Here is a 25,698-nt window from a genome sequence, read left to right on the forward strand (position 1 = left end):
TACATATACTCAGAGTACAATAAAAAATTCAGTAGCTGGAAATTACTGGCTTCCATCAGGGTATTCCAAAGACTAAGCTCTTGTGTGCCCTCACAATCTTATAAGAGCTCAAGACGGCATTTTAAATGAAGCAATGAATTAAGACACAACATTGATATAAGACACGAAGACGATATAAGGAATTAATAATAATATACAACATAATCTTCCATCCAAAGGAAAAATTGTTAATACGGAGAATGTCTGCCTTTTCTGCAAGTCTTGTCAGATTTCAGAGCAAGAGTAGAGATCCATGATTGGCTTGTAGCAGAACCATCAGACAACCAGCAACAAAGACGACCATCTTCACCACCAGTCCATCCAAAGATACCGTGGTTATCCATGGTCTGACCTGGTACGCCAGACAAGACACTCCTAATGATGCCTTCATGTCCACCGCATAACACTGCTTCTGGAGGGCCAATAGCTCGTGTCTCTTTATAAGTTACAGGGAAATAGCCCAAGGAACCACCATTCGTCCCACCAATTACCCAGAAACGGTCTTCCTCCACTGAATAGTGGCAATCAACAAAATAGTCAACCTGCCATCAAAATTTAAGCCGAAGTAGTCAGTTTATGCTCTATCTAACTCTGAATTATTGCCTTAAATAGCACTGCACCTCGAATACAACAGATTTTCCAAGTTATATGATAAATCTTTAATTTATTGTTTTAAAGAAAAATTGTAAGTGCAGAACATTGCAGTTGCCAAGTCTCAAAGATCACTGCCAACTGCAAAGCAGAAGTATGTCTTCCTTTGAACGCGTACACATATTAGATATTTAACAAGAACAGAGTAATGAGTTTCCCTGCATAGAGAAAATGAACAGATGTACAAGTCACATACGTTGTCCGCCATCCAGCTCTTGGAGGCCAAGGATCTAGCATCCTCAAAACGGACCTCAGTTCTTTCCTCTTTCCAGTCCCAGACACTGAACCAGAAAAAGACAAACAAAAAAAAAGGTGAGGATCAGATTTTTCCTCCAAAAGTAAAAAAGAAATAGCTTAAATCATGTTCAGAGATATCTACAACAAGGAGGGATGCACAAATCAGTATGGAGCTATGGAGCATATTAGGATGATCTAGGTATTATAAAACCTTATAGTTTCAATGTGTGTCAAACACCAAAGCTTCTGATTCTTCTCCCCAAGAAATCCCACTTTTCCAATAGAGGTTCCCACATTGAGTACCTGCAATTACATCTTGGTATAAGTAGCATACAATAAAAAAATACAGAAATCTACTTTATGGTAGATAGAAATATTGAAATATGAAAACACTAGAGTGCTCATTAATCAATAAAACTGCAATATGCCAGACTTTTTCTTCAAAGTTTAGCTAAACATCTGTACTGTACTGATGTCAGAACTAGCAACTTCAGATGTAAAGAAAAAAGAAATTCAAAATCATTGTGAGAACTGAGAAGAAGACAAGGTGTCGTATACTGAGCATGGATGGAAGTCGTGCTCTCATAACATGAGATGACGAAAATTTACTACTAGCATACACATGAACTACCTTTTTGTCTTTTTTGAGTACAAGTTAACTAAGATCAAGAAAGTTTTCAGTAGCAGTCTGATGTATCTCTATAGATATAACAGCATGGATTTCAGTAAAAGCATTAACAGTATGAAAAGACATAGGATTGATCTATAGTTAGTGTTTTTTCCATCCTAAGTGATCAGTGGGACTGCACCTTCTCAAAGTACTTGCAGTTATAATTTTTAAATGAAATAAACAGAAAATATGGACTGCATAAGTTCTTTTTGACATACCGATACCATTTGATCATCATCGTTGATATCTCCACCAGTATCAAATAGACACATCAATCCATCAACCGATGCGGAAATGAGTCTATCATCATAGCCTGGAATAAAGTGCACCTAAAAGTGACCACAAGCAACAAAAGAGACTTCAAGACACAATATTGCAGTATTTCTAAACAACAAAAAAAAAAAGTACTTCAGAAGGGCATGCATTTGGGAAATCATTAAAAGCATAACGAACTCTGCATCGCAACTAGGTCAGTCATTATATTTTCTCCTGTTGCTCAGATAGTTAAGGAAACATGAAATGAACACCACAATCTCATCTGTGAATGGTAGAGGAGCAGTAATCAGATCACTGAAAACCATAGCAGGTTCAGCACAACATCCAACTGCTTTAACGGAGTTGGAAAATTAGCAATTAAAAGTATAACTAAGTCCCACGCACTCAAACTTCAAAACAAGCTAATAATCTACAGTAAGATAATACCTAGTATGCCTATATGTTACGTTTCTTTTGTGTCATCATTAGAATACAAAACATACTATTAGAAATCAGAAAATACTCAAAGAACACCTCCAGTATTAAATAATAATTCAGAAAACTTGACCATAATAAAATTTTCTCTACAATCATGCGACTAGGAAAGAAATTTCAGATTATTCAGCTCTTAGAAAAACAATTTGAAATGTTGTACTAAAAAGGTTAAAAACTATTATTAACTTATAGAACATTGCTTTACACAATAAACTCAATGGTTTACAACCAACAATGCATGGGAAATGAGTCAATAAACTAGTAGAGTAACACACCTGAGTAACATCTTCCGTATGAGATTCCTCCAAGCATGCAACCTGACGCTTGGTCCTCCAATCCCAAAAGAGTATCTGTAGAAAGATAACCACAATGCAATGTCATTTGCCACATATCTCATACAACTAAATAGAGCCAAGTAATTTCATGTGCCTCGGTTAAAAGAATAAGCCAAAACACAACTATCATGTAATATGAGAATTCTTAGGAATTATATCTGGCATATTGGAATTCTTTTGTAGTTTCAAACAATTTGAAGGCTGGAGCAAGCAGAAAGTTGTTCACGACAGACCAAACTAACTACTTTCCAGGGTCAGATGTAGCATTGGGGCACCAACCAGCAGGTGTCAATCACTGTCCTTGCCTTGAACCATTATACCATGCATAGAAACACGAAGTTCACACGCGCTGCTGCTTCAGTGAGGTACAGAGGGCACCCACGAACTAAGATTCAACTAAATTTACCACTACTAACTTGCAACCACAAGGCTTCGTACCTGAGAATTACACCCGGCAGCAAGCAGATTATGACTAGCTCCACCAAAGGAGAAACTAAATATCTCTTGAGAAGGGCCAGCATTTACGGAAAACACCTGCATTCCATCTATTTGAAATCAAAACAAAATACAGCTCAACTCCTAAAGAAAGCACATTGAAGTTAAAAGCTGGAACCTGCTGAAAAGACCTGGTATCCCAAGCTCTGAGAGTTCCATCAGAAGAACAAGAATGCAGCACATGTGGCGATGAAGGATCCGGAAAGGAAATTTGATTAATCGTCGAAGAATGACCATTACATTCCCCAATGTACTGTGCAGTAGCTAAAGAGTACAACTTAATCGCATTAGTTGAGAGTGATACCGCCATTGATGTCCAATCATTCCTATAAACACGAACATTCAGTGAGAATTTTAGGACCAAAAATTACTACTAATACACAAAAATCAATGAAGAAATTGAAAGGAAAAACGGAGAGAATTACTTGGGAACAATTTGGAAAACGTAATCGTCGGCGAAGTTAGTCTGAATAGAGTTTCTGATACCAAATCGCTTAGAATTGTTGGATATTGGGAGCGCCTGCGATTGTCCTTCTATGTCCATCTCCTCTGCGCCCTCCATTTCCTTCTTCTGTGAAGAAACTGAAACTCCGGCCCGCAGGGTTTAGGGTTTGGACTATTTTTTATTATTTTACTTTTTTGTTGTTGTTGTTGATTTATTTAGGAATTAGGGTTATACTCTCTCACAAAATACAACCACCTTGATTCTGACTTGAGTTTTTTTTTAAAAATAAGGTGGTGAAATTTGTCATCTTAAATAGTTAAATGTATATTAGTAGAGTAGTTATACAAGCTTTTAATTGATGAAATGAGCAAGAACCATTTGATGGAAGACGGATGAACTTGTTACTTGTATGGCATTCTTCTTCATGATCTTTATATCTATTATTATTCCCCACACATTCTTCTTCGTGATCTTTATAGCTATTATTCTTCGAGATCATCTTCAATGCAATGTGGTACTCTGACTAACTGAATTACAATCCCAGGTTAATTAGATATAGAACCTAATAATTAACTTAGGTTTGAATTATTTAGTTTCATCCTGCCCTGCTGTGGGCATCCGACTGAGATTCTTTTAAGAGAACTAACTTTGATGATTATCTCGTTGTATCTAAACAAGTTAGATAACAAAGTTCGACGAATACATTCTTTTCTAGCCAGAGATGGAGGAAAATAGAATGATATGGACTTTCAACCAACGATGTGATAATCTGTGCTAGCCTACTCGACAGAGCTTATGTTTTGTAAGACTTCACACCAAAAAATTAACATTAACCCCAAGTAAATTAGTGGTTATGAACATAAGAGGAAAAATATGTTCAGCACTGATGCATGCATTTGTCAACCCCCTGAACCTGATATATAAAGCAATTTGAAACTAAGCAGACTGCTTGTTCACGACTAATTTCATCCACCTAGATAAATATTTTCGAATAATGAAACTTAGAAATGAATTGGAAATACGGGATCAGTCATCAAACATGTTTTTTCTAGTCTAGAATGTCAAACTAGTTCCGAAACAACCAGATAATTTAAGCAGAACCATCTAAAAGAGATACGCCAGGTCAGGAAGATACAGATATTTGATGCAAGTTGTGCAAACACCATTATCAGTCGAACTAAAACAATAGTACAAAAGTCAAACAATCTGAAGCATATAAAGGTATGTTTTTCGGCTCAGGTGGATGAAAATGATAATAATGTCCCTCATAACAAACTCCCATGGGCCATAAACTTCTTTACTTTCATGAACTGAAAAGGGACAACTTATAACCATGCCACTCTAGTGCATTGCTGAAAGCAAGCCAACAGGTCTTCAGCAACAGCGTCTACTTATGCACCCGAGCTTCTGCTTCTTGCCTATGCAGCTTCACCTTCTGCCTTAGGTTTCGCATCTACCACCTCAGCAGCTTTAGCGGAAGGCTTTATCACTTCTTGCTCTGCAGAAGAGAACAAAATTGGGTTTTTTACAGGCAGCAAACTAGGAGGGAAAATCTCACAACATTAATAAAACTCGGACATAATCCAAACGGTATTACACATGTGGGCACTCTTTTAAAGTTCAAATACAAATTGCCTATGGCATAACGATATATCAGGTGTAGTCACACAATGTTTGGGTCTAAGGAGGGTAGAGAGTAAGCAAACCTTACCACCCCTACCTCAGAGATGAAGAGGTTGTTTATCATAGACTTGGCTCAAGAAAAATCGTCCAAAGCAGTCCCGAAAAAGAACACAAAAATAGCATAGCAGATAATAACAAAATGGAAACAACAAAAAAATAATACAATAATCGAGGTACATAGTAATAGAAAAAAAAACTACAATGGCAATACTACAACTACTAATATGAACTGATAGAAAAACAACGCACTGCTACCCATGAACCTTCTACCCTAATAGGTATCCACACCCTACCATCTAAGGTCATGTCCTTGGTAGGCTGAAATTGCATCATATCCTCTCTCTAATCACCTACCCCAATACTATTTTGGTTTCCCTCTACCTCTCGTAAACCCATCCATAACGAACCTCTCACACCTCCGCACTAGGACATACGAGCATCTCCTCTTCACAAATTGTCTATGGTAAAGTATGTCATTACTTCCTTCAGGAAATATCCTGATTGGCATATCTACAACATGTATCTCAAACTTATCCGCCTCTTAACATCAACTTTTGGAAGGAGGCAAGACTAGGAATTGAACTTCATCCTGAGAGGCATACACTAATATCTACTTCTCAAGTTCTAGAATCTTTCTAGTTCTTGATTTCTCATCATAACAGTTTTTGAAATGTCATCAGATCAACAATTTAACATATAAAGTCAAGTACCTTAAATCTTATCAACTAAAAAAATATAATTATTACTCTTTGTATACCACTTTATTCTTTCAAAAAGAAGTTTAGAATCTATTAGTTGATCTTGCAACGGAAGGGTTATATTTTACAGACATGATTGGAGGTCTGAATTTTTTTCTAACGGAACTTGTTGGTCTTATTGAATACAATCAGAAACAGTTGGTACAACAAGGATTTGGCTAAGTTCACCAATTTCAACCATATCAATTTTGAAGAATCACGTATGATTCCAAACATGATTTATAACACAATACATAAATTCCTCATCATTTGAATACAATCAGAAAAAGTTGGTATAACAAGGATTTGGCCAAGTTCATCAATTTCAACCATATCAATTTTGAAGAATCACATATGATTCCAAACATGATTTATAACACAATGCATAAATTCCTCATCATATTTAAAACTTTTCTTTGCAAGCAACATGCTTCAATAGGTTTGCTATTGAATTCTTCCCCGCCCTGTGCATTACGGAGGAGAGAACAAGGAAAAGAAAGAAGGGCCAAAAGAAGAAGTGCAAGATACATAATAGTTGTAATCGTGAGGATGCAAATCTAACAACACATCATCATAAACAAAAAGCAACAATCTATACATGCTTCAGAGCTGTCAAATTACCTTCATCGTCACTCTCATCAAGGTCATCCCCCATATCACCCATCATTCCAGCCATATCACCTCCCATTCCACCCATCATGCCACCCATTCCTCCCATCATCCCACCCATTCCGCCCATTCCTCCCATTCCACCCATTCCGCCCATTCCGCCCATTCCACCCATCATTGAAGCCATATCACCTCCCATTCCACCCATATCACCGAATTTCTACAAATTACACAAGTGAATAGAAAGATCAAAAGATATTCCAAATCAAAAGAGCAACATATAGATAGAGTACCACAGTAAATTCTTACTGAGAAATCCATTGAATTCATATCCATATCCCCAGGACCTAAAAATGTTTGAAACAGTAAAAAAGTCAGTTTTTGCATGTGTGATAACAGCTACTGTAAGAGATTGACAGATCATGATAGAGATGATACCAGCATCAGGTTCATCATCTTCATCCACCCACTTGTCCCAATCTACCTTCACATAGTGTGGTGCTTTACCGTCTCCACGCAATAATTTAGTCCACCATTTTGGCTCTGCTTTTTGCAAAATGCAGAAAATACTTCTCACGCCGGTACTAATTTTGCTCTCCTTCAGAATGAAATTGCAAAATTACAATGCAATTCTATATAAGATGGATAAACAATTGTAGTGATTAAATAGGGCCCACTTAAATTTGTATGTTGATCTGACCCAGTTCCCTTCACCACTACCTACTATATTATGACAGCTAAATCACACAAACTACCATCCACTTGTTACTATTTGATGATTGATAAATCACCTACTAGTTGACATCTTAATGTAACTAGAAAATAAATTTAGGGTTTCAAATTGGTTCAACTACACTTGTGAATTGGCTTCTATAAGCATGATTTACAACATGACACTAGTTCTACCTAACCTTCCCCAATTGGAAATATAATACAGACAGGCATGATATGAGTAGCTAGCAAATTCAAATCAATCCAATGATGTAACCAAATCAAATAACTACTTCCTACCTCAACATTAACTTTATCCTGAAGCTCAAGCTTCAACTCATAGTGACGGTCTCCTGCCCCAGCACTAGCAGAGAAGTTAAACACTCCTTCTGGATCCAAGTTTACTTTTGCATCTTTAGCATCTGGTAGCATCACAGTGAGATACACCACATCAGGCCTTTGTGCCCACTTGACTTCTGGATGGAGGCTGTCAACCAAGAAAAAGTTTATCTTTAGCTAAAAGAGAGAAATTTTAATACATATGCAAGGGGTGTTGTGCAAATTAGATAAGTCACAATATAATCACATACAGAGGATGACAAAAGAAATTCTCTAAGCAGATAAACAATGTGGCATTCAGCACACAAATTTACAAACTAAAATACAAAGTCGTTCCATCATTTTAATATTTGGCTAGAGGAAATAATCTTCACCTTCTCCATTCAGGAGATAATATTTCACACGAATCCTACCAGATCATTTCCAGTTTGACTTATAGAGATATAGCAATGTTACTACTATTATTAGCTAATGAGCAAAAGAGAATCATTCACCAGAATCAGTGTGTAGTGTATCTCAGGAAACATGCATATTTGCTCACGACACCTGACACTAGTACCCGAAACCTATATTGCTCGAAATCTTCAAAAACACCACTCCTACAGTCACAACATTATTGAAGAGTCCGAGCAACATAGCCTGAAACTATGCAACTGCAAGAAAATCATAAAATATACATGGTGCAACTACTTGACCTGAGAACAGAGAATCTTCTCCAAATCACAAATACGCCCTCCGATTAATCCTAAATCAGAAGGATGTGCAATTATTACTGATACCACTTCAGTATCCCCTTAATAATATATATTAATTTCTAGCTTTTTAGCTTCTCTTTTTACACACAAGTAAAACTATTTTAAACAAAAAAACTGATGATTAAGTAAGAAAAAATTGCCATAAACCACAATAAACAAAATACATCAATATTTCTGCAGTTGTACCAAAATCACAGTCATACATAAATGGATAAACACAACAACAACAACAAAAACAAAATAACCAGTATAATACAACGAATTTTTTTTTAAAAAATCGCAAAAAAAAGACGATAATAACCGGAGATCTTACGAAAATATAAAGTGAAAGCAAAAAATAAATCAGTTGAGAATCGTACAGAGAGATATAGATTTACCTCATATTTGAATATACTTTTTTTCTAGAGCAGATGAGAAGAGTTAAAGGAAGAGAGACTGAAAAACCCTAGAAATAGTGTAGCGGCAGAGATGATAATACAGAACCCTTTAAGTAGTAGTTAAAACGTGTGAGAGCTCACTTCCCAATGTCTTCCAATTATACCCTCTCTTTATCTTTTTTTCTTTTTCTTTATGTAGGTTTAATTTTGTCTATCTTTTTACTCAAGTTATCTTGACCATTTCTTTTGACCAAATAATAATAATAATATTTCAGACTGTATTACCTATTGTTTCATAATATATTATATTGTGTTATGTTATATTGTTTTAGTAGATACATAGTTTGGATAGATTGTATTGTTCTATATTGTTATATAATGTTACACATTTATTATTTAAATAATAAATCTATCGAAAAAGTAGGATACAAGGAAGAGTTATTATGAAAAGATAGGAAAAAATATGAAGTATAATTATTAATAATAAATAAAGATAACTGTGAAGAAAATATTAAAGTAATGACGCAATCATACTGATTGATCAATACATGAAATGATTCTTTTCGTCGTCATCTAATGACAGATTTAAACGATACGATACGATACAATAATTCGAGAAAGACGTTGTATTTGAATTAACAATGCAATACAATACAAGTAGTAACAACCATCCAAAACAAGGTGTCAATGAAATCTCACAAATTGGATTTGGAGAGAATAAAATGTGCACAAATTTTACTGTTTACTTGTAAAGGTAGTAGGGAAGCTATTTCCAATAGAGTCTCGATAAATTACCCATAAATTTGTATTGAAAGTTCAATTACATACTTTAATTTTAGGAGTAATCTCTTCTTTTTCACTATTTTGCATTCCTTGTTCCATGATTTTTCTCAATTCTCTCTAAAGAAATCTTTGTAAATTGTAAATTTGTAATCACTTAATTTTATAAGTTTTTGTAAGATTTTTTTGTAATTACTAAAGGTTGATTAAGGACTTGGAGGAAGTCGGTTAATGCAAATATTGTTGATGGGTATTTGAAAGTATAATTTACCTAAATTGCATAGTGCAAAGAGTAAATTACATCATATCTCTATCTTTTTTTAAATTATAATAATCCCTTAAAATTTGTACCTTTCGAATACATAAGTCACCATCTAGATACATTAATTCTAATACAAGAAGAATCTTTCTATTGCGCTAAAAAGGGAATAAAATATGAAAATTAATTAAATCTGATAAATTACGCTTATGTTTCTTCTTACTCTCAATCATACAGAGGCAAATCCTATCAGAAATTCAAAATTCCAAATTGCTCCCCCCATCCACGAAGAAACCTTTCAGATTTGATTAAAAAACTTTTGTCGAAATTTTGGGTAAACGAGGTGACTTATGAAGGATACAAAAGAGATGAAATTGTTGTTGGACAAACGATTTCCTTTTGAATCTTCAAGTTCATCAAACATCCTTTCAATTTTGTAACGACTTGTTCCCGTCGTTATAGAAAAGCCAACGGGGGGAAATTTGGGGTCGGAAAACTTTTTCGTAGTATTTGGATTTTCCAAATCTAGTCCAGATTTGGACGAAATTGGAGTCTTTGAGGTGTAGGGAAATCTGGTAACAATCAAGTGAATCATTTATGATTTTAATTGTATGAGTAGTTAGATAACTCGTTAAGAAATCTGTACGACTTTACAGAATTGAATTCGGGTGAGTAGAACTCCCGAAATCGATCTTAGCGCCAAAGGTATTTTTTTGAGCGTCATAGTTGGAGGTGTGTTGTGAAATGAGAATTTTGGAATTCTCAAAATGGCTCTTTGTTTCTCCAGCCGCTTTGGCGCTGGATTTTACCACTCTGGTGGGGCCGCTACAGCGGGATGAGGGCCGCTGTGGTGGGCTCGACGCGACTTAAGGTCATTAATAAACCCATAAACAACCTTATTATGCACTTTTTGACTTTTAGAGCTAAGAAACGAACCCCAGGCGACTCTTAAGGTAAGCTTTTCACTTCCCGAATCCATTTTTTTATTCGTAGAACGTAATAGAATGGGTGAATATTGATAGGGGAGGGTTTTGTTATAGATTCTATGGTAGAAACAACCCTAAATTAGATAATTGGGATCATAGGTATGATTTAGGATTCATAAAATTGTTAGTAATTCGGGTAATTAGTGATTGTTTATTGATTCTTGTATTATATTGATTGTTTATAGACCAAGAACAAGCAGAACAAATCCAGAAAAGGAAGGATCAAGTTTATTAGGCTTTCAAGCTTGTTTCGAGGTAGGTGATGATTGTGTTTCTATGATTGTGTGATGTATGTTTGTTCTTGCTTCATTATGATACTTGTATGTATATGAATGTTGCATTATTGATCACACTTGTTGTAAATAAGTTAGATGAATTATCATTGCCATGAAATCATGACTTAATTGTATGATCTTAAGGATATCCTTGTGATTATGATTGTGGTGTGTTAAATGGATCGGTTGCCACATTTCGGCATAACTAACTAGGATCGGTTGCCACATTCCGACATAACTATGGGATCGGTTGCCACGTTTCGGCATAATTATGGGATCGGATACTGCGTTTCGGTATGCTAACTGTTTGGGTTTGGATTCTACGAGAGGACCAATGATTTGATATAATTGTGTATCATGAGAAATGTGAAGTTGTTTGTTGTTCGTAAATGTTGATAATATTGTATATGTTGATATATATGCATGTGATTATAATGTTGTCTTGACTTGCTTATGTTGCACTTAGTGGGATAGCCGCGTGATCCTATCAGTACATTGTGGCTGTGTATTGATACTACACTTGCTCTTATTTTTGTTAAGTACAAGGCATCTTCAAACGGCTACTGACAGACCTCGCTTAGGAGATCAGTAATCGTTCGAATTCAAGGGTGAACCGATTCTTCCGAGCTCCATGTGTTCTCTTTCATCTATGTCCACCATTTCCGGACTTAGACTATGTTTTATTAGTTATTAGTACATTAGATTGGGGTTGCATCCCTTCTTGTTTAGACTTGTTGAACTTTAGATGTTTTGGTACATTGACTTTCAGGTTCTAGGTTATTTCTTCCGCATTTGTTTAGTTCATTGTTAGACTTTTGTTGGAGTTTATGGGAACTCCCTATTTATTTCCTTAGTATTTAACTTGCTTCCGTAACTTAAATGTCTTGGTTTTTGTTTAGTTACTTGGTTTGGGTTGTAGTAATGGTTTTTCCATCAGAGAGTTAGTGTGGGTGTCAATCACGACGATCGGGGTCGTGACAAAGTTGGTATCAGAGCTTTGGTTCGTTGATCTCGATGTATCAAAATGAGTCTAGTAGAGTCTCGCGGAACAGAACGGGGACGCCTTTACTTTTCTTCGAGAGGCTATAGGACTTTAGAAAATTTCTCTATTTTTTCTTTTGTCTCTTTTCGTGCTATAACTTGATTTCAATTGGTATCTGTCGATTTAAATTGGTATCTAACCTTCTTCACTCTTCGGTCCGCAAATGGTTAACACTAGATTCAACGACATTAGGCCCGTAGCTCTCATCAATGCTCCAGCTGAGGAATCTGCAGCGAGAGGTCGCGGTCGAGGTAGGGGTAGAGGAAGAGCTAGGGGTAGAGGCCGTGGAAGAGTAGCGCTTGCTGGAAATGGAGCTCCTGTTGAAAATGCTTCTGTGAATGAGAACCTTCATGCGCATCATGAAAAGATTGAAGAGGAGAATGTTGATGTCGAGGGTGTGGGACAAGAAGAAAAGGTACAAGCTAAGACTATCGATGTTCCCTCATAGACCAGTGTTAGCTCGACAGATCATGTCATTCTTGAAAGGGTTGGTTGGTCCTGGAGTGCTTCCTTCTGCTCAAGCAACTCAAGCTCTTACTAATCTTCATGTTGCTAGCACTGCGCCCAATGTGGGTGGGACTGGATGTAATGATTGTTTTATTTAAAAATATATATAAAAGGAAAAATGACTGAGTTTTCGAAAAACCGATTAAGCTTATAATTTAAGAGAAATCGAATTTCCAAAAGGACAGAGTCGCCACTTAATTTTTTAATAAAAATCAAGAAAAAATACAAGATTTTCAAAAGATTTAAACAGATAAAATCAATTGAAAATAAAAGGGTTCGAAGTTCAATGTACATTCCAAGAAGGTGTTAGGCCCTCGGAATGCCCGCTAACTCGCGGTTGACCGGCGATTTGACCAAAATGATTTTGACTAATTTTGAAATTTTAACTTAAGTAAAAGAATTCATTTTATTTTAACTAATTTTTTAAAAAAATTGACTAAGTAAAGAACTCATTTATTTTAACTAAATCTTTTATTATTATGAAAGAAAACTTCAACTAAGTAAAAGAACTCAATTACTTTAACTTATTTATTCGTTACTATTATTATTTTTATCATTTTATTTATCTTAAGGGGGGATGAGCTAAAGGGGAATTTTCTAAAGGGGGGAAGGGGGGGGGGGGGGGTAACTTAACTATCGACAAAACTAAAATGGAGCTAAGTAATAAATAAGTTGTATATAAGAAAGGGTAAATATTTTAACTTTTGAATATAAAGAGAAACGACTATCCTCGAAAAATTAATCAAGTTAAAACCAATTCATATAAAGAGTTAGTCACTAAAATAACAAATAAATACAAGAGGAGAAAGGAGAAAATTTGAACTCGGGCTTTTGCCCAAATTCGGGAAAAAATAGACTTTGCAACTAACTTTGAAGACTAATTCAAGAAGAAAGGACGTAACAAAAATGAATCATTTAACTCAAATGTATTGAAATCATTTAGAAAGAAAAGTGAGCTTTTTCAAAATGGTCAAGTAAAGAAACTAATTAAATGAGACGAAATAAGTTATCATAATCAAAAGTGGTTCATCTTTAGGGGATTAATTAAGTTAAATAACCAAATCACATAAAATGGGTTAGAGAATTAATACAAATAAGTAAATAATGGCAATAACAAAGAGGATGCCCAAATTTGGGCCAAATCTGATGGACTTTAGGCCCATTTTCGCCCCAAAGACCTGTGTATACCAAAGGCGTATATCGATGTATATAAGCCATATTTCGGTCCGTTTTTGTGTATATCGGAATGTATACCGAGGGTATACGGCCTATCTTGACCCCTGCGACCTGCACTTCATTTTTGAACCTGTATATCAGTATTTTTGCCATGTATACCGGTGTATACTGCTGTATACAGCCTGTTTTCGACCCTTTTCGGAACCCGTAATTTCAATTTCCAGCTTTATTTCAACTTTCCAGACCTGTTGACTCGATAGAAAATATGGGATTGGGCCTATAGGGTCCAATCCCCGAAATGCAAGAAGAGGGAGCCTTCAAAGGCTCGAAAAGAGGCAATTCATGCAACAAAGAAAAAGAAAAGAGGCGAGAATTAGTATCCGAACCAAATAGAACAAATGAGATACAATTAAATCGAAGTAAAAGCTATCTAGAAAACCGAAAACCAAGAATACAACCATTCCAATTACTGGGACCCAAAAGCAACAAGTGACTAAAAAGAGAAAAAAAGACAAAGCTAAATTAACGTAATAAATGACAAAATAAAAAGCACAACACTAGAATACTTAACAGCGGCATGCATACCCCTATGAACTATAGAATCTAAGGAGCCTATATAAAAGGGGGTAAATAAGAACAGATTAATACACGATTCAACAATCCACAATGATTCAAAAATCGAGAAGAAACATGCTGCATAATTATTGAATAAAACATCTCATTCCAAAGTCAAAATTTAACTTTACCAATAGAACCTAACATTGCTATTTTTATTATGCTAAAGGACAAAATGCCATTAAGAGACAATAGCAGGCCAAATCACCTTTCTTTTTTTTTCTGTTTTTTAATAGGACTATTATTATATTTAAACAACTAGATACGGCAAACATTTCTACTCAACTTGTCATGCTTATACACATATGGGTAAAAAACCAACAAAACATTCATAGTGGCTGACATTGTTGATTGCTAACAACAAATAGACGAGTAAACTAAACAAACTAGTCATGCGTATTATAGATAATTTCCAAATTACACGACTATGAAAACTAAGAATGGCATGCTCATTATCATTCGAGATGAAGGCAAAACTATATTAAACCAAACATGAGTCCTAACCCAGAACTATCTCAATACTACCAACAACACAGGATAAACGGGATAAATACATACGAAAAAACTAAACACTAAACAACGATCATATCAGAATACCCAGCAGATTCATTCACAACAATAATATGAGAGAGGAGACAAGAAGTCACTAGGATAGAAACAATGGAGAAATAACATCATGACCGACTTTAGCGTATCAGTTGGCTCGAAACTCTTAGATTCATGTGAATGGCAATCTCAAATAGCAAAGAAGCATAACATTAGATTCAAAACCACAAAAAACTTTGTCTCGACTAAGACATGAAGTCATTTGGGAAAGCATATATAGTGTATTAAAGTCATACAACCACACAGGCAGAGAAACATATCAAAAATGGAAGAAGGCGAGGAGGAGATCGCAAAGGAAGCAATACCTTTCTTCGGGCAGCGAACGGAGGCGAGGACGAACTTGGAGCGATGACTTCACCACCACGCACAAATTTCGAGAGTTCCGACGAGCAGCGGGAATGTCTCGGAAAAGGAAACTAACTCCCGAATACTCTCTATAATACTTGATTTCTCAAGATTATATTTGCTTTTTAGCAAAAAAAAACCTATATAGCTCTATGTATCTTTTCGTTTTCTTGACTCCAAATATTTTTCTTTCCTCTGTTTTCTCTAACAAACGTTTCTAACCAAAAACTTTAAACTCAAAAATTTCCCCCCAAAATCTCCCTCCACTCAATTCTCCCCTCCTTTCAGAATAATAAGAATATATATAGGGGATTATTAGGGTTCCCAACTTGGGGGAAAAGGTAAGGTAAAAAAAACGGATCGGAACCAAGACCCATTCCAAATTTGAAAAATCAAAATCTTTCACCATTTTGAACAAACACCTTTTGCTGCAATTTTCACCCCACTCCGAAAGAGGAAAGGGGAATTCGACGCTTGGGATCAAAGACTTGTCCTTGGACGTCGGCGTGGCTCCATCTCCAGGCCACAAGGACGAAAATCGCAGGGCTTAGGACTGGAACATGACTGTTGTTCGTCTGCTCTGGCAGAGAGGATGCGGAAAAGCTATTTGCTTTCCATGAAGACGACGTGTATTGGCGTTGCTTTTCGTTTGGTTGCTGCTGCTTGGAATTGTGAATCGTTAGGGAGAAGGAGTTGGACGCCGTGTATCGCTCTGTTATTCACATCACTGGATTCTTTTTGTGGACTGGAAGTTGAACCGGGTCGGGGAGAAATGGGAGTGGGCTGTTGGGTTTTGGGAATATCTGGGAATGCAAAAGAGATGGGTTGACTGAGGGAATGGGCTGGAAAATATGAGTGGAAAATGGGTTCTTGGTGGGCTGTGTCGGTTTGCTGGCAAAGTTGAAGAAAAAGGCCCAAAATTTTGGTCTTAAAATGGTTTTAAGGGGAGGTTAAAGATGGATTAGATCTTGGAGTTTAAGAAATAGCCGAATTGAGTTAAATTAACCAATTCGGCTAAATCCTAAGTGAGATGAATTAATATTAATTAATTAACGAGCTTCTTAATTTTAACGAAATAAAATAATTAACTTGACAATAATATAATTAATTTAAACGTGAACTAATTAATTCAAACTCGTAATTATGATTTAAATTAAACTAAGTTAGTAAAACACTTAGCTAAAAAGAAATAAAAGTTTTTTGATATGATTTTCAAATATTTATAAAATATACTAATTAGACACATAATTATATAATAATTAACTTAATTATAAACTAATTAACTCGAAATATAAGTTATTAATTAATTTAAACCAAATAGCCAAATATTTGAATAAAACTAAAATCGTTTTGAGACAATTTTCGAATATTTATAAAATATACTAATTTGATACATAATTATATAAGATATCATATTTATTATTTTAAAAAATTTATAAAAATGGCAAAACTACTTAAAATGACTTGAAAACTATTTTGAATTTTATGAAGCTAATTATTTCAAATTGTTTAGATTTTAGGAATCTCGATGATTAATTTATATTGGGGAGGGTCAAAATTGGGTGTCAACAATGATGTTTTCTTCCGTCATTTGTTGGGTTCTGTTATGACTAGTAATGAGCATAAAATGTTAACTAAGTTTCTGAAGCTAAAGCCTCTTGTGTTTTCTTGGTTATGAGAATGAGAATGCTTATGAGTTCATTCTGAATTAATATGAGATGCTTCATAAACTAGGTATTGTTCATCAGCATAAGGTTGAGTTTGTGTCTTTCGAACTTCAAGGTGAGGCTAAGCAGTGGTGAAGAGCTTATATGGAATGCAGATCTTCTACTTTACCTCCACTTACTTGGATCCAATTTCATGCTCTGTTTCTAGAGAAATATTTGCCTAGGACTTTGAGGAATCTCAAGAAGGATGAGTTTATGGCTTTGGAGTAGGGTGGTATGATTGTGGTTGCTTATGAGGCAAAGTTTCATGCTTTGTGTAGATATGCTACTCAATTGGTAAGTACTGAGGAAGAGAGAATCTGGTTGTTTATTAGGTGATTAAATTATGAGTTGCAAGTATTATCTGTTCATATGACTTCTACAGGGAGGATCTTTAATGAGGTAACAGACTATGTTAAGAAAGTGGAAGGGGTGAGGTGAGACGGTCAAGCTAAGGCATAGGCGAAAAGGGCCAAGAACTCGGGTAACTTTCAAGGTTCTTATTCCAAGGGGTCCGGAAGGCCAACGCTTGCAGTCAAGCCAATTCAGTTTGTTATGCCCGTCTCTGCAGGTAGTTACTCGGAAACTCTATCTCATAATTTTCAGGACAGCTAGGGAGTTGCGCCTTCGACGGGCGGCAGACCATCTTTTGATCGTACTTGTTACAACTGTAGAGAACCTGGGCATATGAGGAGAGATTGTCCCCACCCACGTGTGTTGATTCCGCGCAGCAGTAGTCTAGAGCAGTGGTACCCTCGGGGAATAGTAATAATAGTAGAGGACATCCACAAGGTGGGTGATGAGGTAATCAGCGAGGCCGTAGAGGTAGAGAAAATGGTAATGCAGAAAGAGGTAATACGCAACCGGCAGGGAAGTGGTGCGTCAAGATGATAAGGCTCAATGTTATGCCTTTTCGGGTAAGAATGAGGCAGAGGCGTCTAACGCGGTGATCACAGGTACTATTCTTGTCTGTGACCGAATGGCTAATGTGTTATTTGATCCGGGTTCTACTTACTCTTATGTATCTGTGTAATTTGCATCAGAGTTTGATATGATTTGTGATATACTTGATGGCCCTATCCATGCTTCTACCCCAATTAGAGAGTCGGTCATAGTTACTCATGTCTATCGTGATTGTCCTATTTTGTTTATGGGTTTTCAGACTTGGGCTGATTTGGTGATTTTGGATATGACTGACTTTGACATAATCTTAGACATGACTTGGTTGTCCCCCTATTATGTTGTGCTTAATTGTAATACTAAGTCCGTAACTCTATAAATTCTGGGAAGGGAAAAATTAGAGTGGGAAAGGGTGTACAAGCCAAAGCGAACTAAGATCATATCCTTCATTCGGGCAAAGAAATTGATAGGGCAGGGTTGTTTGTCTTATTTGGCTCATATTAGGGATGTTGAGATTGAGGCTCCATCCATTGGGTCTATTCCTGTGGTGTCGGAATTTATAGAAGTGTTTCCTAATGATTTTCCTAGTATGCCTCCGAATAGAGATATATATTTTTGCATTGATTTAGAGCCTAGTACGCATCCTATTTCTATCCATCCATATCGCATGGCTACGACAGAATTAAGAGAGCTTAAGGCTCAAATCCAAGAGCTTCTTAATAAGGAATTTATTCGTCCTAGTGCTTCCTCATAGGGTGCTCCAGTTTTGTTTGTTAAGAGAAAGGATGGTAGTATGAGAATGTGTATAGATTATCGGCAATTGAATAGGGTCACTATTCGAAATAAGTATCCCTTGCCTCGAATAGATGATTTTTTTGACCAATTGCAAGGTGCATTAGTTTTCTCTAAGATTGATCTAAGATCTGGTTACCATCAATTGAAAATTAGGCCTGATGATGTGCCCAAGACGGCGTTTAGAACTCGTCATGGGAACTATGAGTTTTTGGTTATGTCGTTTGGTTTGACCAATGCGCCTGCAACTTTCATAAGTTTGATGAATGGGGTGTTCAAACCGTTCCTTGATTCGTTTGTTACAGTGTTTATTGATGATATTTTGGTCTATACGAAAAGTGAGAAAGAGCATGCCGACCATCTTCGTAGTATTTTGGGTGTTCTTGGGAAGCAAAAGTTATATGTAAATTTTCTAAGTGTGAATTTTGGTTGAAATCGGTTGCATTTTTTGGGCATATAGTTTCAAAATAAGGGGTAATGGTAGATCCCCAAAAGATTAAGTCGGTTAAGAATTGGGTTAGGCCTAACTCTGTGACGGAAGTTAGGAGTTTTGTGGGACTCGCTAGCTACTATCGTCGATTTGTGAAAATTTTTGCTTCCATTGCCACTCACTTGACTAACTTGACCAAAAATGACATACCATTTGAATGGACTGAAAAATGTGAGAAAAGCTTCCACAAGCTCAAAACTCTTTTGACCACAGCACCTATTCTAGCATTACCGATTGAAGGTAAAGATTTTATTGTTTATTGTGATGCTTCTCATTCTGGATTGGGTGTTGTGTTGATGCAGGATAAGAATGTTATAACTTATGCCTCGCGTCAATTGAAGGTGCATGAGAGGAATTATCCAACGCATGATTTAGAGTTGGCAGCAGTAGTGTTTGCTTTTAAGATATGGCGGCATTACCTTTATGGTGCTAAATGTGAAGTGTTTACTGATCATCATAGTTTGCAGTATGTTTTCACTCAAAATGATCTAAATTTGAGACAACGAAGGTGGATGGAGTTACTTAAAGATTATGATGTGACCATTCAATACCATCTGGGCAAGGCTAATGTGGTGGCAGACCTTTGAGTTGAAAAGCGGTGAGTATGGATAGTTTAGCTTGCTTGAATGTATCCAAGCGACCTTTGGCTAAAGAAATTCAGACCTTAGAGTCTAAGTTCTTGCAATTGGGCATCTCAGAAAGAGGTGGAGTGTTAGCTAGTATTGAAGTGAGAGTCACATTCATTGAGGAGATCAAGGCCAAACAATTTGAGGATGAGAATTTAGAGGAGCTTAGAAAGAAGACTGCAAATGGTAAGACACAAGAGACCACTCTTGATACGGATGGTGTACTCAATTTTAAAGGAAGAATTTGTGTTCCTAGAGTAGATGACTTGATAGAGAAATTGTTGGTAGAGTCTCATGGTTCGCGATAAACTATTCATTCGGGTGTGACCAAGATGTATAGTGATCTGAAGCGAATTTATTAGTGGTCGGGAATAAATAATGGCATAGCAGAGTTCGTGGCGAAGTGTCAAAATTGTCAACAAGTGAAATATGAACACCAAAGGCCTGCAGGTTTGCTTCAAAGAATGTCAATTCCGGAATGAAAGTGGTAAAGATAACCATGGATTTTGTGGTTGGTCTTCCCAAGACTTTGAGGAAGTTTGATTCTATTTGGGTAGTGGTTGATAGATTGACTAAGTCAACCCATTTTATTCCGGTAAGAATAGATTATAATGCTGAACAATTGGCTAAAGTTTATGTGAAAGAGATAGTGAGGTTGCATAGGGGTGCTCCTCTCTATCATCTCAGACCGTGGTAATCAATTCACATCCAAGTTTTAGAGAAAATTACATGATGAATTGGGCACCCAACTCACTTTTAGTACCGTCTTCCATCCACAGACAGACGGACAGTCAGAGAGGACTATTTAAGTGTTAGAAGACATGTTGAGGGCATGTGTGCTTGATTTTGTAGGGCATTGGGATAAATTCATACTTTTATGGGAGTTCTCCTATAATAATAGTTATCACTCCAGTATTGATATGACATAATTTGAGGCATTATATGGGAGGGGATGCCATAAAATGGTTTGAGGCTGGAGATGTGAAACCTTTGGGGGTTGATTTAGTGAAGGATGCCCAAGATAAGGTGAGGAGTATTCAAGCTAAACTTCTAGTAGCCCAAAGTAGACAGAAGAAATATGTGGATCATAAGGTAAGAGATATGACTTTTCAAATCGGTGAGAATGTTCTTCTTAAGGTATCACCCATAAAAGGGTGATGAGATTTGGTAAGAAGGGTAAGTTAAGTCCTAAATACATTGGTCCATTTGAGATTCTTGAATGTGTAGGACTGGTAACGTATAGATTGGTTTTACCTCCTAATTTATCGGGTGTTCATTCGATATTTCATGTATCCATGTTGAAGAGGTATCATGGTGTCGGGGATTATATCATTAAGTGGGACTCAATTGTGTTAGACAATGACCTCTAATATGAGGAGGAACTGATTGCAATTCTTGATCGTGATGTGCGCAAGTTGAGAACCAATGAGATTACGTCTGTGAAAGTTCAATAGAAGCATCGTCCAGTTGAGGAAGCTACTTCGGAGACCGAGAGGGACATGCGAGAGAAGTATCCCCAATTGTTCGTCGATTCAGATTCTACTTTATTCCTTCATTAGCCTATTTTCCTAAGTTGTCACTCGGGGATGAGTGATGGGTAAATTGGTATCTATTGTAACGACATGTTCCCGTCGTTATAGAAAAGTTAATGGGGGGAAATTTGAGGCCGAAAAACTTTTTCGTAGTATTTAGATTTTCCCAACCTAGTCCAGATTTGGATAAAATCGGAGTCGTTGAGGTGTAGGGAAATCTTGTAATAATCAAGTGAATCATTTATAATTTTGATTGCATGAGTAGTTAGATAACTCGTTAAGGAATCCGTACGACTTTACGGAATTGAATTCGAGTGAGTAGAACTCCCGAAATCGATCTTTAACGCCAATGGTATTTTTCTAAGCATTGTGGTTAGAGGTGTGTTGTGAAATAGGGATTTTGGAATTCTCAAAATAGCTCTTTGTTTTGTTCCAGCCGCTTTGGCACTGGATTTTGCTGCTCTGGCGGGGTCGACGCGACTTAAGGTCGTTAATAAACCCCTAAATGACCTTATTATGCACTTTTCAACTTTTAGAGCTAAAGAACGAACTCCAGGCGACTACTACATTTTTCACCATTCTTGAGGCTAAAGGTAAGTTTTTCACTCCCCGAATTCATTTTTCAATCCGTAGAACGTAATAGAATGAGTGAATATTGATAGGTGAGGGTTTTGTTATAGATTTTATGGTGGAAACAACCCTAAATTGGATAATTGGAATCATGGGTATGATCTAGGGTTCATAGAATTGTTAGTAATTTGGGTAATTAGTGATTGTTTATTGATTATCGTATTATATTGATTGTTTGTAGACCAAGAACAAGCAGAACAAATTCCGAAAGGGATGGATCAAGTTTCTTAGGGTTTCAAACTTGTTTTAAGGTAGGTGATGGTTGTGATTCTATGATTGTGTGATGTATGTTTGTTCTTGCTTCATTATGATACTTGTATGTATATGAATGTTGCATTATTGATCACACTTGTTGTAAATAAGTTAGATGAATTATCATTGCCATGAAATCATGACTTAATTGTATGATCTTGAGGATGTACTTGTAATTGTGATTATGGTGTGTTGAATGGATCGGTTGCCACGTTTCGGCATAACTAACTTGGATCGGTTGCCACGTTTCGGCATAACTATGGGATCTATTGCCACGTTCCGGCATAATTATGGGATCGAATACCACATTCTGGTATGTTAACTGTTTGGGTTTGGGTTCTATGAGAGGACCAATGATTTGATATAATTGTGTATCATGAGAAATGTGAAGTTGTTTGTTGTTCGTAAATGTTGATAACATTGTATATGTTGATATATATGCATGTGATTATAATGTTGTCTTGACTTGCTTATGTTGCACTTAGTGGGATAGTCGCGAGATCCTACCAGTATATTGTGGTTGTGTACTGATACTGCACTTACTCTTATTTTTGTTGAGTACATGGCATCTTCAATCGGCTACTGACAGACCTCGCTTAGGAGATTAGTGATCGTTCGAATTCAAGGGTGAGCCAATTCTTCTGGGCTGCCATGGGTTCTCTTTCGTCTATGTCCATCATTTTCGGACTTAGACTATGTTCTATTAGTTATTAGTACATTAGATTGGGGTTGCATCCCTTCTTGTTTAGACTTGTTGAACTTTAGATGTTTTGGTACATTGACTTTCAGGTTCTAAGTTATTTTTTCTGCATTGTTTAGTTCATTGTTAGACTTTTGTTGGAGTTTATTGGAACTCCATATTTATTTCCTTAGTATGTAACTTGCTTCCGTAACTTAAATGTCTTAGTTTTTGTTTAGCTACTTGGTTTGAGTTGTAGTAGTGGTTCTCCCACCGGAGAGTTAGTGTGGGTGCCAATCACGACGGTCGGGGTCATGACAAATTTTGATTCAAAATTGTTGATAATGTTTAGATTCAAAATTCTTCTCCTAGTTTATTAACTTGCTTCCGTAACTTAAATGTCTTAGTTTTTGGTTAGCTACTTGGTTTAAGTTGTAGTAGTGGTTCTCCCACCGGAGAGTTAGTATGGGTGCCAATCACGACGGTCGGGGTCATGACAAATTTTGATTCAAAATTGTTGATAACTTTTAGATTCAAAATTCTTCTCCTAGTTTATTGAAGATCCTTTCAATTTTTTTTGATTCAAAATTGTTGATAATTTTTAGATTCAAAATTCTTCTCCTAGTTTATTGAAGATCTTTTCAATTTTGATTCAAAATTGTTGAAAATTTGAAAAGATACATCATGAATATCTTTGCTACTTAGCATTTACTATTTATGTATCTTGTTTAAGTTGATAAATATTGTATTTATACTAGATACATTAAATAAATAATTGTTGTCCATAACATGTTAGATTTGAGATCGATACATTACCGTGTGGTAATTGCTATGCAATTGATACATTTAGTATAAATTCAAATTTACGTATCATATCTAAAAAAATAGTGCATGATACATTATTATTTATGTATCTCGTTTAAATTGATAAGTATTGTATTTATACTAGATACATTAAGAAAGTAATTGTTGCCCATAGGATCTTAGATTTAAGATCGATACATTACCGTGTGGTAGTTCCTATGTAATTGATATATTTAGTATAAATTCGATTTTAAGTATCATATCTACAAAATTAGTGCATGATACAATACTATTTATATCTCTCATCTAAATTGATAAGTATTGTATTGTTACGGAATACATTAAACATATAATTGTTGTCTATAAGTTGTTTGATTTGAGATCGATACATTTAGTATAAATTAGTATTTATGTATCATGCCCGTATAATTTGATGTAGCTATGTATCATATACAAAAAAAAATATGAATATGATAAACAATGATTTAGTTATAGAATAGTACTGCACATACATAACAAATATATGATACATATATATATATATATATATATATGAGTGACACTTTTATGATTTGTTTTTGTCCTAATTTTTTCCTTGATTGGTTTGTCATGTCCATGTAGGGGTGGTTTATATTGAGTCTACATTCTAATCATCTCTCTAACATTAAAAACACTTGTCTTTGTGTATGAAAAATTACCCCAATATTCACATGGTTTTCCTATAAAAAAAAAAAGAAATGGAAAGAAAAATAAAATAAAGAATTGCCTCTTGATTAACTTTAAATCATTAACTAGAGAGAGAAAATATTTAAAATTAAAAATAAAGGAGTGATGAAGGTAACTAGTGATATAGTGGGCATGAAAAAGGGGGGGAAATAGTTATGTATCTGGAAAGGAGATAATTTGTGAAAAAAAGAGGAATTTTTGTGATTTTTTAAAACGATAGGGAATAATAGAAAATAGGGTAAGAAAAAATATATAGTTAGGTAATTTTTCCTATTTGGTATAGCAAAATATGTGAATTATACTTGAGGTGCTTATGACTTCTTATATGTGAATAACAAAATATTTAAATTAACATATATTTAAAAAATGTTAATGGCACATTGAATGATTAGATATAATATTTATTAGGGATGTTTTCTCCTAATAAAAATCACTAATAAGAAATAAAAGAAGTTTTCTCCTAGTATTATTTTCCTCCAACTTCAACACTAATACATCAAAACATGTATAATAAAAGAAACTACGAGAATTATGCAAAATTAAAATGAAAAATGGGAGTCCATTTAGATATTTATTTAGGGCACATGCAAAACATATGACAATTTGTCGTTCTCATATAATCTCCCAATTTTAAAATAAATAATGAAAATTTACTTAGGAGTTTCATGTAAAAAATAAAAGATAATTTGTGCTCCAAGACAATAATGTAGTAATTAGTATGGTAAAAGTAAATTTTGCCCAAACTTTTTTTTTGGTAAATAAATGATTTATTAACCAAAAGAGCAATGAGATACAGGAATAAAAAAAAAATAATGTGTAATGGACATAGTCCCATTACTTCAGTAGACTACTATGCAATTCCTAGCCACTTAGCATTAGAGGTAACAATAAACTGTAGCATAAACATATGTTTCATTTCCTTTTACATAGGATAGAAATTATGATTCTCTAACCAACTATTCACCTTAACATGTCTAAGAGCTCTAGCATGAACATCTTGGATGATCAATTTTGTGAGAAGCTCTGTTGGCCTTTGCTGTTGTTGAAAGACACGCATGTTCCTTTCCCTCCAAATATGTTAGATGGTGACTTCAAGGACCATTCTGTAAATTTCAGCTCTACTACTCTTATATGTAG

At 35.5% G+C, this 25,698-nt stretch overlaps 2 protein-coding genes across 2 annotated transcripts; both read right to left on the reverse strand.

Annotated features, from left to right (window-relative positions):
* Positions 1-85: 85 nt before the first annotated feature.
* Positions 86-3,744, reverse strand: LOC125808214 (WD repeat-containing protein GTS1). The gene is made up of 8 exons (XM_049487937.1): positions 3,603-3,744; positions 3,296-3,503; positions 3,121-3,216; positions 2,623-2,697; positions 1,816-1,926; positions 1,139-1,230; positions 887-971; positions 86-581 (listed from the first exon to the last, which is right to left on the reverse strand). Exons 1-8 carry the CDS (start codon positions 3,737-3,739, stop codon positions 228-230), a joined length of 1,158 nt encoding a protein of 385 aa, XP_049343894.1. The 5' UTR covers positions 3,740-3,744; the 3' UTR covers positions 86-227.
* Positions 3,745-4,745: 1,001 nt separating this feature from the next.
* Positions 4,746-25,618, reverse strand: LOC125808248 (uncharacterized protein Os08g0359500). Its single transcript, XM_049487965.1, has 6 exons — positions 25,526-25,618; positions 7,663-7,878; positions 7,090-7,249; positions 6,961-6,998; positions 6,664-6,871; positions 4,746-5,120 (listed from the first exon to the last, which is right to left on the reverse strand). The coding sequence occupies exons 1-6, from the start codon at positions 25,616-25,618 to the stop codon at positions 5,041-5,043; spliced, it is 795 nt and encodes a 264-aa protein (XP_049343922.1). The 3' UTR covers positions 4,746-5,040.
* Between the last annotated feature and the right edge of the window lie 80 nt (positions 25,619-25,698).

The sequence above is a fragment of the Solanum verrucosum genome, unplaced genomic scaffold (genome assembly GCF_900185275.1).
Source record: "Solanum verrucosum unplaced genomic scaffold, falcon-dt-bn FXZP01000234.1, whole genome shotgun sequence".
Taxonomy (NCBI): Eukaryota; Viridiplantae; Streptophyta; class Magnoliopsida; order Solanales; family Solanaceae; genus Solanum; species Solanum verrucosum.

Coding starts and splice junctions, on each gene's coding strand:
- LOC125808214 (XM_049487937.1), bottom strand. CDS start 3,739: ATGGAGGGCGCAGAGGAGATGGACATAGAAGGACAATCGCAGGCGCTC. Junction 3,504..3,602: donor GTTTTCCAAATTGTTCCCAA/GTAATTCTCTCC, acceptor TCGTGTTTATAG/GAATGATTGGACATCAATGG. Junction 582..886: donor AGAGCTGGATGGCGGACAAC/GTATGTGACTTG, acceptor TTTTGATGGCAG/GTTGACTATTTTGTTGATTG.
- LOC125808248 (XM_049487965.1), bottom strand. CDS start 25,618: ATGCGTGTCTTTCAACAACAGCAAAGGCCAACAGAGCTTCTCACAAAA. Junction 7,879..25,525: donor GAGCTCTTAGACATGTTAAG/GTGAATAGTTGG, acceptor TCTCTCTTTTAG/CTAAAGATAAACTTTTTCTT. Junction 5,121..6,663: donor TGATGAGAGTGACGATGAAG/GTAATTTGACAG, acceptor TCTCTTCTGCAG/AGCAAGAAGTGATAAAGCCT.